This window comes from Mustela erminea, chromosome 8 (assembly GCF_009829155.1).
Source record: "Mustela erminea isolate mMusErm1 chromosome 8, mMusErm1.Pri, whole genome shotgun sequence".
NCBI lineage: Eukaryota > Metazoa > Chordata > Mammalia > Carnivora > Mustelidae > Mustela > Mustela erminea.
Genome location: NC_045621.1, coordinates 71,167,510 through 71,181,929, shown reverse-complemented (window position 1 = coordinate 71,181,929; position 14,420 = coordinate 71,167,510). Strand labels below are relative to the sequence as shown.

At 50.3% G+C, this 14,420-nt stretch overlaps 1 protein-coding gene across 1 annotated transcript; it reads right to left on the bottom strand.

Annotated features, from left to right (window-relative positions):
• Nucleotides 1–801: 801 nt before the first annotated feature.
• HOXD4 (homeobox D4) lies at nt 802–6,452 on the bottom strand. The gene is made up of 2 exons (XM_032356022.1): nt 4,879–6,452; nt 802–4,327 (listed from the first exon to the last, which is right to left on the bottom strand). The coding sequence occupies exons 1-2, from the start codon at nt 5,312–5,314 to the stop codon at nt 3,990–3,992; spliced, it is 774 nt and encodes a 257-aa protein (XP_032211913.1). The 5' UTR covers nt 5,315–6,452; the 3' UTR covers nt 802–3,989.
• Between the last annotated feature and the right edge of the window lie 7,968 nt (nt 6,453–14,420).

Here is a 14,420-nt window from a genome sequence, read left to right as displayed (position 1 = left end):
TTATAAATACACATGTCCACGCGTCTGAGGCGAGCCCTTCCATATATTAAGGACACATGTCTGATTTTATGCATCCTGCTCATTTCCTGTCGCGAGCAAGCCCCCCCTCCCCAGCTATTTTGGGACTCCTGTCTTGGCCCACTCTTCAAGGCCAGGCAAAGACCAGAGAAAGCCCTCGCGGGAGGAAAAAAAAAAATAGCGCACGCCACTTTTTATAGTGGGGAGTGTTTATTGTCGTCTCAAGGGCGGAGGGGGCTCCAGAGGAAGGAGGGGCAGGTGCAGGAGGCCCCAGTGGGGCTGAACAGCACAGGAAAAGTAGGCGTCCAAGACTGGAGGCCAGAGGGATCTGGTCCCAGTAGCCACTGGCCAGTCCCAGCTTGGCCCAGAACCCAGCACTCTTCCAGAGTTGGGGGAAGGGGGCGCGTGCAGGGAAGTCTCTCTCCCACCACAAAACAAAGAGAGTCTGAAGGGGTCTAGGGCTAACCCGGGCCACACAGAGAGCCAACTTGGAGCCTCTTTTTAGCCTAGGAAGTTACTTATTTTCCTAAATAAATAAATAAATAAATAATGCCCTGCAGCCTGAATCCAAGCTTAGGCTTCTCAACGCCCACAAAATATGGTGGCCAAATGGGAGTGTATACTTGTAGGGGAGAGGTCAATGACAAATTTGCTAACCTTACACAGTTTAACCTTCACATGTCAGGCACAATGCAGAAAATAATAAAATAAATTGTTAATATCGAATGTTAGCTTTTAGAAGACTTAATGAAGAATGCTTCTGTGGAGGCACCAAACAGGATGGAAGTTTCGCTACACCTTTTATTATTTCAAATATAGATCAATGAATTACATCAAAACTACAGGCAACAATTAGTATAAATAATACTTTAATCAGTGGCAGCAGAACAGTGGTCAATTCTATTAAAAAAGCATCTTGTGTGAACAGACACCATGGGGCTGACTGACAATGTCATCTCCCAACAAAAGGCTGCAATGGACAAAGTGAGATGGGAGTCTGAGGAGCAATGTCCTCAGTAAACACTTCACTCCTCCCCAGTCACGACCCCAACACAGTTTAAAAAAAAAAAAAAAAAACCAAAACAAACACTTCTGGCTCATATTTGGGGGAACAAACTGGAAACAAATAAAAGCAAATGGGCACTGCGCCTTTCCACATCTAGGTTTCTCCAGAGTATGTTCCCAGATGGAAACTCATTTCCTTCCCTGCCCTGGGTGGTGGTGGTTGCAGGGGAGGCACTGCTTCTTCCCTGCCCCACTCCTGTGGGCCCAAATGGACGCTGGGGTCCAATTGGGACCACAGGGTTGAGGGCTGCCCCCTGGGCCATCCAGGCTCCATTAACATTTCAAAAGACAATCCCTGGAAACTGAGGAGAACTGAGACTTATAAACAAAGAAGTTGTTTCTCTGACTAAGTTACTTTTCAAAGTAGTGGGGCTACATTTGAGAAGAAGCTTGGGTTTTCTTCATCAAAACATGCCTCTTGGCTTTCCTGTGGGGTATGAGTGAGGGCAGCTATGCAGTTTTGGCATTTGGTCTAAAGCTGGAGTGAATAACCTGAACTTCTGGGAAGGGGGAAATCTATATAATAATCTTTATAATATATATGTTGTTTGGTGTTGTGAAAATATATTCTTTTTCCCCCTCCCAAGGAGAAGGTTCAATATATTCACAGATTTGGGCTTTAGGAAAGAATCTTAGCAACTTTCCAACTTGCCTAACCATAGCGGCTCTTTTCAAATGCTACATCCAAAGACTGCTCTCCATGTTAGAGGGAGAAAAAAAGAAGAGAAGGGTAGTTAGAGTCCAAAAGGTTAAGGGTTTAGAGGTCAGTCCTCCCGGCTGAAATACAGCTAATCGAATAGAAAATTTGTCCTCTGGATGAACCTGATTCTGTAATTTAGCCGAACTTCAGTAAAATACCTTTTCAGCTTCTCAACGTGAGGGCGTCAGAAAAAAGACGTCTTGACTATGTATGAACTCTTTGCTTTTTGTCATAGAAACAATGATGCGAATAATGCAGGAATATCCATCTTTAATATCCCGACGTGGCGATATTCAAGTATTGCCATGTGCAAGTCTGAGAGCCAGGCTCACCCCAAGGAGGAACAAAGAGCTGTCCCCAGGGTCTAATACAAAAGACCAAGGCTTGGAAGATACTTTAGAGAAGTGGAATTTCAGCCTAGGGACTCAGTGAATACCTGCTCTCAGTTCTCAGGAGACACCAAAGAACATGCGTGCAGAAAAAGTCTTTTTTTTTCTCCCTCCACCTAAATATATTTTTAAAAAATTATCTCGGAACCCTCTGAAGCATTTGAAGGACTGAAAAAAATAGCTCCAGGTTTGAATCTCTCTTTCAAGCTCATCCTTCTCCCCCCAGCCCCTTTTGCCACTTTTCCGTAGCTACAACCAAAGGGTTTCTTTTTGGAGCCTGAGGCTTTGGGGTTTAAACTTCCAAAGTCTTGTTTCATTTGAGTATATGAACTCTGGCCGTTACCTTTGACTCTTTCCCCCTTATCCTTAAGGGTCAGCATTTTAGAAAAATGAGCTTTGAACCCTTCTCAGGCAAGGCATAAGAAAAATGACTGAAGAACATCACTCCTGTTGTTTGAGAGTGATTGTTCTTAAACCACTATTCTTTAAGGCAAGGAAGAGGGCCTGAAACTTTTATACTTTGACAATTTCTGCTTCTAATTAATATGTTGAGGAAAAACTTCCTTACATTTGTTTAAAAAATAAAAACTTCAGGAAAAAAAAATACCCCTAAGACCAACTTTTGTGGACTTCTAGATTCAATTAGTTTTCTGTCTCTTTTTTAAAGCAAGATTTCCCCTACTTTCCCATTTCCTCCCCACTACATACCCCCTCTCCCATATAGGCCATACACCAATTCCTATTTTAAAAAACTGCTATATGGGTTATTTGGAATCCAGCATTTGGAATCCAGTTGGAACAGAAAATTCGGTCATTATCTAATGACCCAGAACATAGAGGATTTGTTTTCTTTCCCCAGAAGGAAAATGTTGGACCATTTGTTTCTTTCTTTCCCCTTTTCTTTAATCACCCAGAACTAGTTGTAAGCGCAGTGCTGAAAAAAGCACATGTGGAAATATATTTTCAAGAACTCAACTTTGAGTGGACCCTTTCCTTCCCTCTAAAAGGGTTAAGGGCCCCCTACACACATTTCCGGGGAGTGGGGAGGGGGTGGAGTTCAAAATAATGCTTACAGCCAGAAGTTAGTCCACACATCTCTGATTCTTCTCCCTGAAACTCAGCCCCTTTCACCTTCTTAAGATTTTTGGCATTAAGATGTCAGTTATTTCTGTTCCCCATTCATCCCACAACAAATAAATATTTAAGCAAATATAATCTAAACATAAAATAACCCGTTTCCACTTTCTTCTTAGACTCATTTCTTTGGGCATGGGGCCACTGGGAGCAAAATACTTTTTTTTCACACTGGAAATTATACAGATAACCAACAGAAAGTTCAAAAATCCTGGCCCACCTCTCCTGTTTCCACTGAAAGCACCTAGAGCAGGGTGGGAGGGGGGGTCAAGCTCCTGCCTCAACTCCCCCACGTTATTAAACCACAAAGATCCCTGGAGGGGTGGGGTGGGGGAGGATGTTCAACTTCACGCTGGGATAAAGTATCTCACCTTCATTTGCAAATTCAAAATCCAACAGCAGAGATTTTCATAAGTTTAATAACTCGCCAAGGTTTATGTTCTCAGTAGCTCCTGCCATATGATAATGTACTTAGAGAATCCCGCCCCCCTCCCACCCCCATTCCGCTCCAGGGAGGGGGCTGCCCTCGGGCAGGATGCTAACCTAGTCCGAGGGCGGCCTGCGAGTCCCAGGTCCACCCTACAGTACCTTAAAGCCCAGGGAGGTGACAGCAAGCCCGGCCTGCCCCCGCAGCTTCGGCTCAGCCGGGAGCGCAGGGAGGAATGGGCCCAGGTTCCCCACTTCTATAAGGTCGTCAGATCCGTGTGGTGGTCCTTGGCCAGCGGCTGCAAATGCTGGCCCGGAGCAGCTGAGGAGGAGCAGGAGGAGGAAGAGGAGGAGGAGGACGAGGACCTGCCTTTGGTGTTGGGCAGCTTGTGGTCTTTTTTCCACTTCATCCTCCGGTTCTGGAACCAGATCTTGATCTGGCGCTCGGACAGACACAGGGTGTGAGCAATTTCAATCCGACGGCGCCGCGTCAGATACCTGTTAAAATGAAATTCCTTTTCCAGTTCTAGGACTTGCTGCCTGGTGTAGGCCGTCCGGGACCGCTTGGGCTCCCCGCCAGTGTAGTTGGGGTTCACTGCGAGACAAAACAGACAGCACGGTCAGGTCAGCGCCCAGCCACTCGTTAGGCCCCTTGCCACTGCCGCTCACTTCCTGGCGCGCCCCGAGGCCCCGCGGCCCTCCCCGCACACTCCCCAGCCCGCTCCCTTCCTCCCTCCCGCCCTCGCGTCCTCCCTGCCCCGCGCGCACACACACGCACGCTCACTCCCACCCACCCTCCCACCCATCCCGGGAGGGGATCCCCAAATGTGCTCCCATCTCCCCGGCCCGAGCCGCGAGCTCCAGAATTCCCAAGCATTTGGCGATCCCCCTCTCCTCTACCAGGTTCCCTCGCTCTGAAAATGGAGTCCTCCCCCACCCCACCCCCATCTCCACCCCCTTTTTCGCCCACAGCCAAGCAGCCAGCCACATGGTCCCGGCCTGCTCCCTCAGCTATAAAAATTTATGGAGAGAGTAATTGCAGCGCCCATTGAAGCCCCGCACGCCCCCACCCACTCGCACCCCCTCCCAGGGGCCCAGGCCTCCAGGCCGGGGTGGGGACTGAGAGGTCGCTGGGCCTTGCCTTACCCGAATTCACGTGCACCTTCTTCATCCACGGGTAGACCACGGCGGGCTGCTTGAGGGCCGTCCCGGGGGGCGGCTGCTTGAGGCCGCCCGGCTGGCTGCAGGCCCGGGCGCTGGGCAGGGGCGCGGGCGGGGGCGCGGGGGGAGCGGGGCACGGCTCTCCTGGGGCTCCGTAGTGGCCGCCGGGGCCACTGGCTTCTTGCCCGTGACCCCGTGGGGGCAGCGCAGAACCGGGCCCAGGACCGCCGCCGCCGAAGGTCTGCTCACCGAAGTCGGGCCGTGGGTAGAGCCCCGGGGGCTGGAAGTCTGCACCCTGCACGCCACCGCCGTAGTAGTCGGCGCCCTGCTCGCCTAGGTAGCCGCCCTGCAAATACTCCTCGCACGGAGGGAACTTGGGGTCCACATACTTGGAGTTCACCATATACGAACTCATGGCCATTAATTTCAGAAGGTAGAAAATACTAATTTTTCTCGTGTTGTCTTTTTTTCTCCTTCCATAGGGCCCTCCTACTTGCTGTCAACTGAATAAAGTTGGCGGCCATGTGACCAGGCCAGCCAATAGCGAGGGAGCGAGTTTATCACCGGGTTGGTGAGCATCTCATAATTTTCACAAATTTAACTAAATAACATACGTGTAATCAAGTGACTCGCCATGGCACATTCGAAGGCCCCCACCAGATGTTAATGTAGTTCTAGAGTCCCCAGCACCCTCCTTCCTGGCAGGTAATCCCAGCTTTTGTCTGCCACTGACTTTGTTAACCTGGAGTGCCCTCTCCACTGCCGCCACCCGCCTGAAAACAGCCCCCCAAAATGGGTACAGTTGAAGGAGGGGGATGAAAGCCCAAATTTGTCAGGCTGCAGAATACCACCAGGAGGGTGGGTGAGGCAGCCCTGGACTTAGGCAGAGTACCCCAGGCAGGCAGGGCTCCCGCCCGCGGGAACAGGGACTCTGCCATACAAAGGCCGAGTCCTGGCTTTGTCTTCGTCAGGGTCACCCAAAAGTTACAACAAGCTGGCTGGCCTGAATCGAATCAGGCAATGAGTAACTGCCAAGCTTTCTGTGAGTGCCTAGGCTGGAGCGTTTCTGGCCAAAGCCCCTCTCGCAGGTATGGGAAGACTGCCACCCACAGCCCCCCCAGCTGCTGCAGCTGAGGGGTGGGCTTGGAAGCCGCGGATGGCACCCTCACCTCACCCAGATGGTCTCCAAAGGACCCTGCACTCCTTCTTCCCAACTGGCTTTTTCCCACATGGCAGTCCCTGACCAGTGAGTCCCCCTCACTGAGCACCCTCTGACCTCACCTCATACTCCCTCAGGGCAGAGCTGGGGCTGGGGCTACCTGGCCTTCCACCTTGCTCCCCAATCCCCCAAAACCTACCCCTTTGGCCCTGCATTCATGCAACCAATTAAAGGATTACACAGGAGCCTCGGAGGGGCTTCTCCAGGCAGACTCCATTATGTCACCAGGCTCAGCCCATCCTCCTGGAGTCTAAGGTAATAAAACAGAAAGAAAACTGACCCGCGCCCACTGCCTCTGGCCTCCGCTTCCGACTATGGCCATTTCGGAGAAACATGAAGTTTTTGCATCGACCATATATTCCCCTAGAATCGAATCTGTGACTATGTGGATACCACACAAATTCGGTTCTACAGGGTATATATAGACAACGTTACTAGCTCCGGGTTCCGGCCAGAGTGGGTACCCCGACTGCTGCCAGCCCCGGCCTCTTCCTCAGAGCCATCACGGGCCCGATGCAGCCACTCGCACTTTCAGAGAGGGTTCAGGTAGCTTGAAGAGCTTGGTGAAAATTTGCAGCAACGAGTTCCCCATCCTCCGTACCAGGGCCAGAGGGACCAAGCAGCCAAGGAGACGGGACAGTCATCTTAAGGAAGAAGGAAAGGAAAGGAAAGGAAAGGAAAGGAAAGAAAAGAAAAGAAAAAAGAAAAGAAGAAAGAAATAATCCATCCCAGAAATGGCGGCTTTATCACCCCCCGCTCCAGATCCAAATAACACCCCCTCCCCTTATCAAGTGGTATTTTCCTGAAAGGAGCAAATGTCCTCAGTGGCAGAAGAAAAGATGCAAGAGGGGAATATCCTCCACCCATTCTTTTTCCCAACGCGGAGGCAAGCCAGGTTGGCTGACAAAGCTAGTTCTCACAGAAGTCTCACGTTTACCTTCCTGGGCCCTGTGCGGGGCGGGCCTCTTGGTCCTGCTGCTGCTGCTGCTGCTGCTGCGGACCCCGCGGCAGGCACTGCTTGCAGGCACCCAGCTGCCCTGGGCTAGGGTCGGCGTGCTAATGGTGAAGGGCAGGGCGAGGGGTCATTCGAAATCATTTACAAACATATCACAAAGTTTCATTATTTTTGCTTTGCCGACAGCAGCACACAAGAGTACAAAAGTTCATGAATTGCACCCGCCCCAGCGCCTCCGCGCCGTCTAGGGCTCACCCCTCCGTTTGGGGCACGAAGAACACAGACACACTCAGGGCCCCGCTGGATTTCAGGGGCAGAAGGATGCCTGGGCTCAAGAGGGGGTTTTTGGATCTCTGACCGTAGGCCAGAGGTGTTAAAAATTTTTTTTTTGATTGTTTTGATTTTCTCCCTTATGATTCAAAAATAAGTTTCAGCCTCAGCCTGAATCTTGTGTGGTAGAGCAGGGAAACTCTCCTCTGCGCCTCCCCCCGCCCCCCAAAAGCCTGGCAAAATTGGTCCCTGCTTCTAGTCTGCACTTTGGACACTCCCCACCCCCATCCTTTGGTTCCAGGGCTTTAGCTATTTTATAGGGACTTCCTGGGTGCCAAATCTAAGGAGAGTCTGAGGCTGCCCTACATCAAATGCCCTTGTTGGGGGAGATCCCCCCCAACCTCCCCTAATGCCAAGCACTCCCAACACACCCACCTGCCTGGGGACACTGGGCCTAGGCTTTATCCAGACAAATTGGGGGATCCTGCTGGGCTGGGTGGGGACCGGGTGGGGGTACACATTTTCATATTTGTTAGACGCTGTGACCTGCATTTCACCTTATTGCTCCACTTGCTCAGACAGGTCAAAGCCAACGAGTTATTGATGAACAAAAGCGTTAAATATTCACCTCCCGCTCAACTGCCCATACAAATGCTTTTGATCTCTCGGGCTTTTTGTGCAGCTACAGGGCGCCGAATGTGGGTTTGCAAGCAAGGAGCACTGGCAGAGATAAGCACCCAGAGCAGGGGCAGCCGCAGGAAGGGGGCAAAACCAGGGTGTCCTGGGGACACCAGATTTTCCAGCCTGGAGCCCAGAGCTGGTTTTATTTGGGCCAGCCTGAGCACTAGAGGGGAAGTATGAACTGGGCAAACTCTCCACTTCTGGGGAGAAACACAGCCTCCAGGAAGTCAACTAGGCTGCCCACCCTGGAGAGCAAAGAAACCTGGCCCAGAGCCAAGCCCTGGCTTCTTCCACCCTGGAGAAAAGGTGTCTCAGCAGAGAGGAAGGGTGTCTGGCTTCCACCGCCCTCCTACATTCTATCTTCCATTAAAATAAAATAATCTCCATTTTGCAGTGAGGGAGGAGGTCACTGTTTTCTTCCTTCATTCTCCTGCCACTACCATCATCTTAATGAGATAGTCTTCCTGGAGATTTCACAGGCCTCCTCAGAAATCTACCTGTCTTCGGGGCACGTGCAACTCAGAAAGATCCAAACTTCTGAGTTCAGGACTCCAAGCATCTCTGCCCCCCACTGCAGCCCTACCACCACCACCAACAACAGGACGTTTGCCTGCAACACCAGTGGCTCTGCCTTGAAAATTCTGGAACTGCAGGCTAAGAGGACCAGAGGTGAACCAGAAGGGTTGCATCACTCCCTCCTCGCTCAGCCCGTGTCCCCAGCCCAGACCCCAAACCTCTGGGGCTGGGGCTTAGGGTGTGTGTGTGGGGGGGGGTGAGGAGGGATTTCCACTTAAAGCTCAGAATTCGCGCAGCCCTTCACGAAAGCGGACCAACTCCCCACACCCGCAGCCGTAGAGGGTGACGTTTTTCTTTCTTCTTTTTTATTAAAAAAAACGAGAGAAGAGAAGTTGGGCCAGGCTGGGCAGCGGAGGGGAACCGCGATCCTTTGGCGTTTGGCAGGCTGGTTCGAGCAGAAAGCGATGCTCGCCGAAACTTGTAAATAGGGCGGGCTGCTAATTAGCTGCAAGCTCTTCATAGAAGCGGAGGCAGCAGCGGGGCTGCACCTGTGCGAGCTAGGGAGGCCTGGGGAGGCCCAAGGAGACCAGGGTGAGAGCCTGCGGTGTGTTCTCTTGGTTGGGTGACTGTGAACTAGGCCCCAGAAAAATCTATCCAGGAGCACAACTTCGAGCCTCCACACCCGAAGAGAGCTTCCCTCGCACCGCCAGGCCTGGGCAGCCAGGGCCCCTCTCCCACCCGCCCAGTCCTGTGGGCCGGCCCTTCCGCCAACACCTCCCCAGTTCTCAATACCGCCTCTTCGCAATTCGGAAGAAACGGGAAGGTACTTACGGCGGCAGTCTCGCATGGTCTCGAACCTGTTGCAATGAAAACGGGGGTCACTTAAATTCCACAGGATAATAAAGCAGAGACAGAAGATACACGGAAAAATGACAAGGCCCAGACACCCCACCAATACCCAGACCTCCCCGCTTCGGGTGCCGCCCCCAGGAATTGCGCCAAGATCTCCGCGGAGCCGGAGACCGCAGTCCTCAAGGGCAGACCCAGGGAGTAGGAGAGTATTGGCCCCCATCACCTCCCCCGTTCCATGCACCCTTGGGCAAAACCTTACTGGTTGCTTGGCCCGACTCAGGCTGCCTGTAACAGGGTTTCCCCAGTGGGAAAACGGGAAGCGAGGAGAAAATGGGCCTTTGTGTGTTCCCTTCTGCACAATCAGCCGGGTGGGCGCAAGTTCACCGGGGAGGGGACAGCCGCTGCATCTGTCCCCTGCCCCAGGTCCCGGTCTGGGTCGCTCTGGCGCAATTCAACCCCATTTCCCAGTTTCGGGTGGGTTTCAAATTCCCCAGCCCCAACTAGCGCCCCCAAAACCTGGCTTCTCCCCTTTCCAAAGAAGGACCAGGCATGACTAGGACTTTCCTTCCCACTTCAGCTCCAATTCAAAACAAAGAGCAATTTCCAAGGGAAATGAGGACCTAAATGATAACCAAAGGAGGAGGAAAATCGATGGGTTGGAAGGTAAATAGCAATGCTTTAGATTGGTCCTGCAGCTCCATGGATGTGGCAGCATTTTGTCAGCATTGCTACTGGAGAGCCCACAAAGCAATCTTACAAAGCGGTGCTCCTCACAGGGGCTGGTGTCCAGCTTTAAGTTTTCTTCTATTCTAGGATGGCAGCCTTCCCTGAGAAATCTCAGAAGCAAAGCCCTCTCCATCCTCATCCTTTCTCTCCGCCCCCCCTCTCTCTCCACCTAGACGACCACTGTTTAATTCCACGTCTGAGACAGATGCTCCACTGGAAGGTGGAGAGAGACAGTAAGTTCCCTTTTGTGAGGTAGGAGCCCTCAGTTCCTAACTTTCTAAGTGCAGAAGGGAGGCGAGGATCCCAAGATTCCCACTCCATTTGTTAATTTCAGTTTAGGCTAAAATGAAAATTCACTTCTCTGGGACTTCTGCTCACCCCAGGAAGGAACGACAAGGCAGAGAAATCCCCCACCCCTGGAGCTGTCCTGGAAAAAGTAATAAGGGACTTACTGGTTTTCTCTCCTAGTGGGCAGGGGAACTGGGAGTAGCACTGTCTCCTTCTGAGCCTGGCGCTAGCTGGAGCCTCTCACTTCCCTATCGCTGTTCCAACAACCAAGCATCTGCACTTGTATGCTCTTAACCTAATTTATGGTGGGAATTATATTTTGGCTTGTCAACTCTCAAGCCATAAAACAAAGTTTATTGGAATCACGTGCTCGTAAATAGCCACTCAGGTCTCATCTCTGCACAACCATAAATAACCTTCGGCTTTAAACTTTTATTCACTAAATAAAGGTTCACTGCAACTGTTCTCTCACATTTAAATAGTTCCAAATATTCAGGATGCAAGGGGGGTCATATTCATATCAATACCCTGGGCTTTTCAAATAGCATCTTTTCAGACAAGTCTGTTTAAGTTGGGAGGTAGTGCTATTTCGAAAAGACTGGTTGGTGGGCATGTCTTATGATTCTTTGGCTGCATTCACTGTGAGTACCTTCAACTGCTTTCTTTCAATCATTTTCTGGCTCTAGATATGGTAAATAAATAAAGAGGAAAATCAAAGGCTACTTCTGACTCCCTTATACCAGGAATTGTTTGAGATTTTGTTCAAACTTCAACAGAAAATAGGGTGGTTAGAGAGAGGCTGGGTGGGCTTGGGGTGGGGGGCAGCAGTTGGAGTTAACACTTGGCTCTGTATTGTTGTGGATGGGCTCAGTGAGAAAGGTGAAGGTAGCTACATGCCTAGAGGTTTCTATAATTTGCTTAGCTCTGAAAGGGGAGCCTTTGCAAGTGACCAAACTGCTTAAAACAGCAAGACTTGGGGCTTGGTAAAGTGAGAAACTGGAGAAGAGCCCCATCGGGATCTTTGGCAACTGAAGCTCTAAAAGAAGGTTATAAAACAATAAAACAGCCCTGGTGTGAAGGGGACAGGGTGTGAGGAAGCAAATGAGGTTCTAAAGGAACCCAAGCCCAGGAAGTCAGATGTCCCTGCTCCCACTTGGCTAGGGGCTCATGGTCCCGCGCTCAAACCTGAGTGAAATGCTACAGCCCCACACTGCCACTCCCACTCCCACTAGAGGTTTAGCCTAAGAGACAAGGAAGGAGTGCGCTCTCCTGCTGAGAAAGCCCAGAAATGGAGCTTGGGCCCAAGCGAGCTCAGTTGGGGAGAATGGGACATTCTATGCTGGGCGAGAGGGGGGGTTGAAGCGATGTCCCCAGCTCCCAACAAGCGGGGTAAATCAAAAGAGAATTGACCCACAGCACCCTTCCATAGCCCGCCAGAGTTTCTACCAATCAGTGTGAAGACATGTATGATTTTGACGATTCTGATGAAAAGAATGGGGGTTATGTGTAGGTTTGTAGAGCACACACACACATACATGATTTCTAAATCAAATTCAGTTGCAAGAGTTCTCATCAGCAAGTTCCACCAAGCCTATGAAAGAGATCTCTCTCTACAAAGATCTCTTTGCATTCTAACTTCCACCCATTCTCTGTGTATTTCTAAGCCCTGTGTATTTCTAAACTTCCATCAGCTGAAGGCGGGGAGCTGTTGGCTCACACTCCATGGCATTTATTTCTTCTCCCCTCCCCCATTAGCCTCTTAGGAGGACCTTTTTCTTTTACAGTTGGTAGCATTCGTTTTTAAAACACGAGTAAAGGTCATCCCTTTAAAAAATGATTTCTGATTCTGTTAGGACTAGGTGAGCAGCTTCAAAATTAATCCCAGCTGATCCACTGTAAAAAAATAGTAATAATTAGAATTTGAGAGATTGAGAAAAGATTAAAGATTCTTTATTTTTCCTTAAGTTAATAAAACAGAATTAATCAAAGGATGTGTGACTTTCTAGGCAATGTGTGAGCTTTTCATGGAGGGTGGGGTACAAGGAGGAGACCAGGCTGGGGAGGTGGTTGTTCGAAACAATGCCGAGTGCCTGATCTGGGCTCGGTGGATATATTTTGAATGAGTGGCAATGAAGGACGATGACTGGGCTTGCTTGCAGGCTTCGCTGTGGCTCACACAAGAAGAATAAAATGACACAGCCTATTCTGTATTTCGAGATAATAACAGGAAAGTAACTAGCCATGCAGAGGAAAAAGGAAAGGAAGACTCTGAGGCAGACATCTTCAATTATTTTCTAATCTTAGGGCAGTCAGGCAACATGATTAAGGAGAGAGTGTCCACCTTCCTACAGTCTTCCCTTGCCTCTAAGCCCCCAGTGTCCTGAGCTTCTGTGAATGAATGAGCGAGTGGGAATAAGAAAGAACAAATTTGGTCTAATAAGAAAGCTGAGTATCAGGGAGAACAGCATACTAACTTGGGCCAATTTGTTGGAGTTTTCTCAAAGAGTTTCAGTAGTGGTGGTGGTAGTAACAGAAGAAGAGGTGTAGAAGCAGAGGTTGAAGACTTCTATAAAAACCTGTAATGATTTTGGGGAAGAGCAGGACTCTGAGACTATCTCACCTCATTTGCCTGGAAAGGGCCAGTCCTGGGAAATCCTGCCCAGAAAGCTCCCATGAGGTAGGGCTCCACCAACCTAGAAGCCAGAGCAGCTTCCCAGGAAGGAGGAGAAAGTGAAGGGGCATCTGCAGGTATCAGCTACACTCCAAATGTAATGAGGCCTGCCCTCTGTTCACTGGAAGGGCCACGGCTATGTGGCCTCAGGGAAGAATAGTCTGACACTGACTTTTAAGAGGCCTCTTGCCCAGAGGTAGTATGAACTTTCCTCTTAAACTAAGTGTCTGCATAACAAGAACAGGTAGGGATGGGACTTTGAATGAACTCCCAGGTGGGGGACAGATGGTAGAAGAAGACTATCTAGGCCTGGCACATGGGAACACAGGATGGGGGTAGAGTCAGGAAGGGGCTGAGCAGAGAGTCCCAAGCAGGGGGGAAATATGATCCCACGTTCCTGGCACTATACTCTATCACTGAAAAAGGAACACTTTTCCCACTACCCTGAACCCTATCTCCTACAATGGAGTCTGTGCTTAGGAGCTCTGGCTTGGTGTCCTCTGGGAAGAAAAGATGACCCCAGAGCAAAATTCCAGTAGTGAGAGATGAGATCCAAATGAACGGGCCCTGAGACAGGGCCTTTGATGATGGAGCCTGGGACTAGAAAAGACTCCAGTGGTCTCCAGAAGGGTAGGGTCTGGGATGGCCACCTTAGTACTTTGAGAAACAAGAGTGGAGGTTAGATGGCACGGGAGTTGGGGATGGCTGGGGGCTGCAGTGGTCCCCTATGCCATAGGCCAAACATCATCTGGCATGGTTGAAAGCTAAAGAGACTATATATGTTTTGAGAGAAAATCTGCCCCAGGTGAACTCCTGGTTAAGCCAAGAGAAGTCGCTTGGCTAAGGGCTGCAGAGGCCTTGTTAGGAAAAGTCTATAAGCACAAATCATGGAAACCAGGACTAGGGGTTGGAACCTGGTTGCAAGGGGTCTGCACAAGTCTGTGGGTTGTAGCATGAAATACTATTTACATAGCTCTTTTAAAAAGAAAGAATCTCAAAAATCTGGAAAGGCTGATGGATATTGAGGGGATAAGTCCTCTCCAAGATATATCTTGATATCACTGTGGCGCAAGTTGGGCTTGCCCAACTTAGCGCTGGAGCCTAGATCTTGGAACACAAGCAAATTAAGAGGGAGTAGGACACTTCTGGCATCCTCTGCTCTTGCTCATTGGCCTTTTGCTTTTTTACCCTGCTCCAGATGTCAAGAGGCTAAAAAGGGGATACTTGCTTTGGTGCGTGGGACTGACAAGTGGAGGTGGAGGTGGCTTTCTCAAGAAAGGCCTAAAGCCTTTGGTAGGAGTCACGAATGGGCCTGCATGGGTGCAAGGCCTCCTTGGTCTGCCAGTCTA

Coding starts and splice junctions, on each gene's coding strand:
- HOXD4 (XM_032356022.1), bottom strand. CDS start 5,314: ATGGCCATGAGTTCGTATATGGTGAACTCCAAGTATGTGGACCCCAAG. Junction 4,328..4,878: donor GAAGGTGCACGTGAATTCGG/GTAAGGCAAGGC, acceptor TTTGTCTCGCAG/TGAACCCCAACTACACTGGC.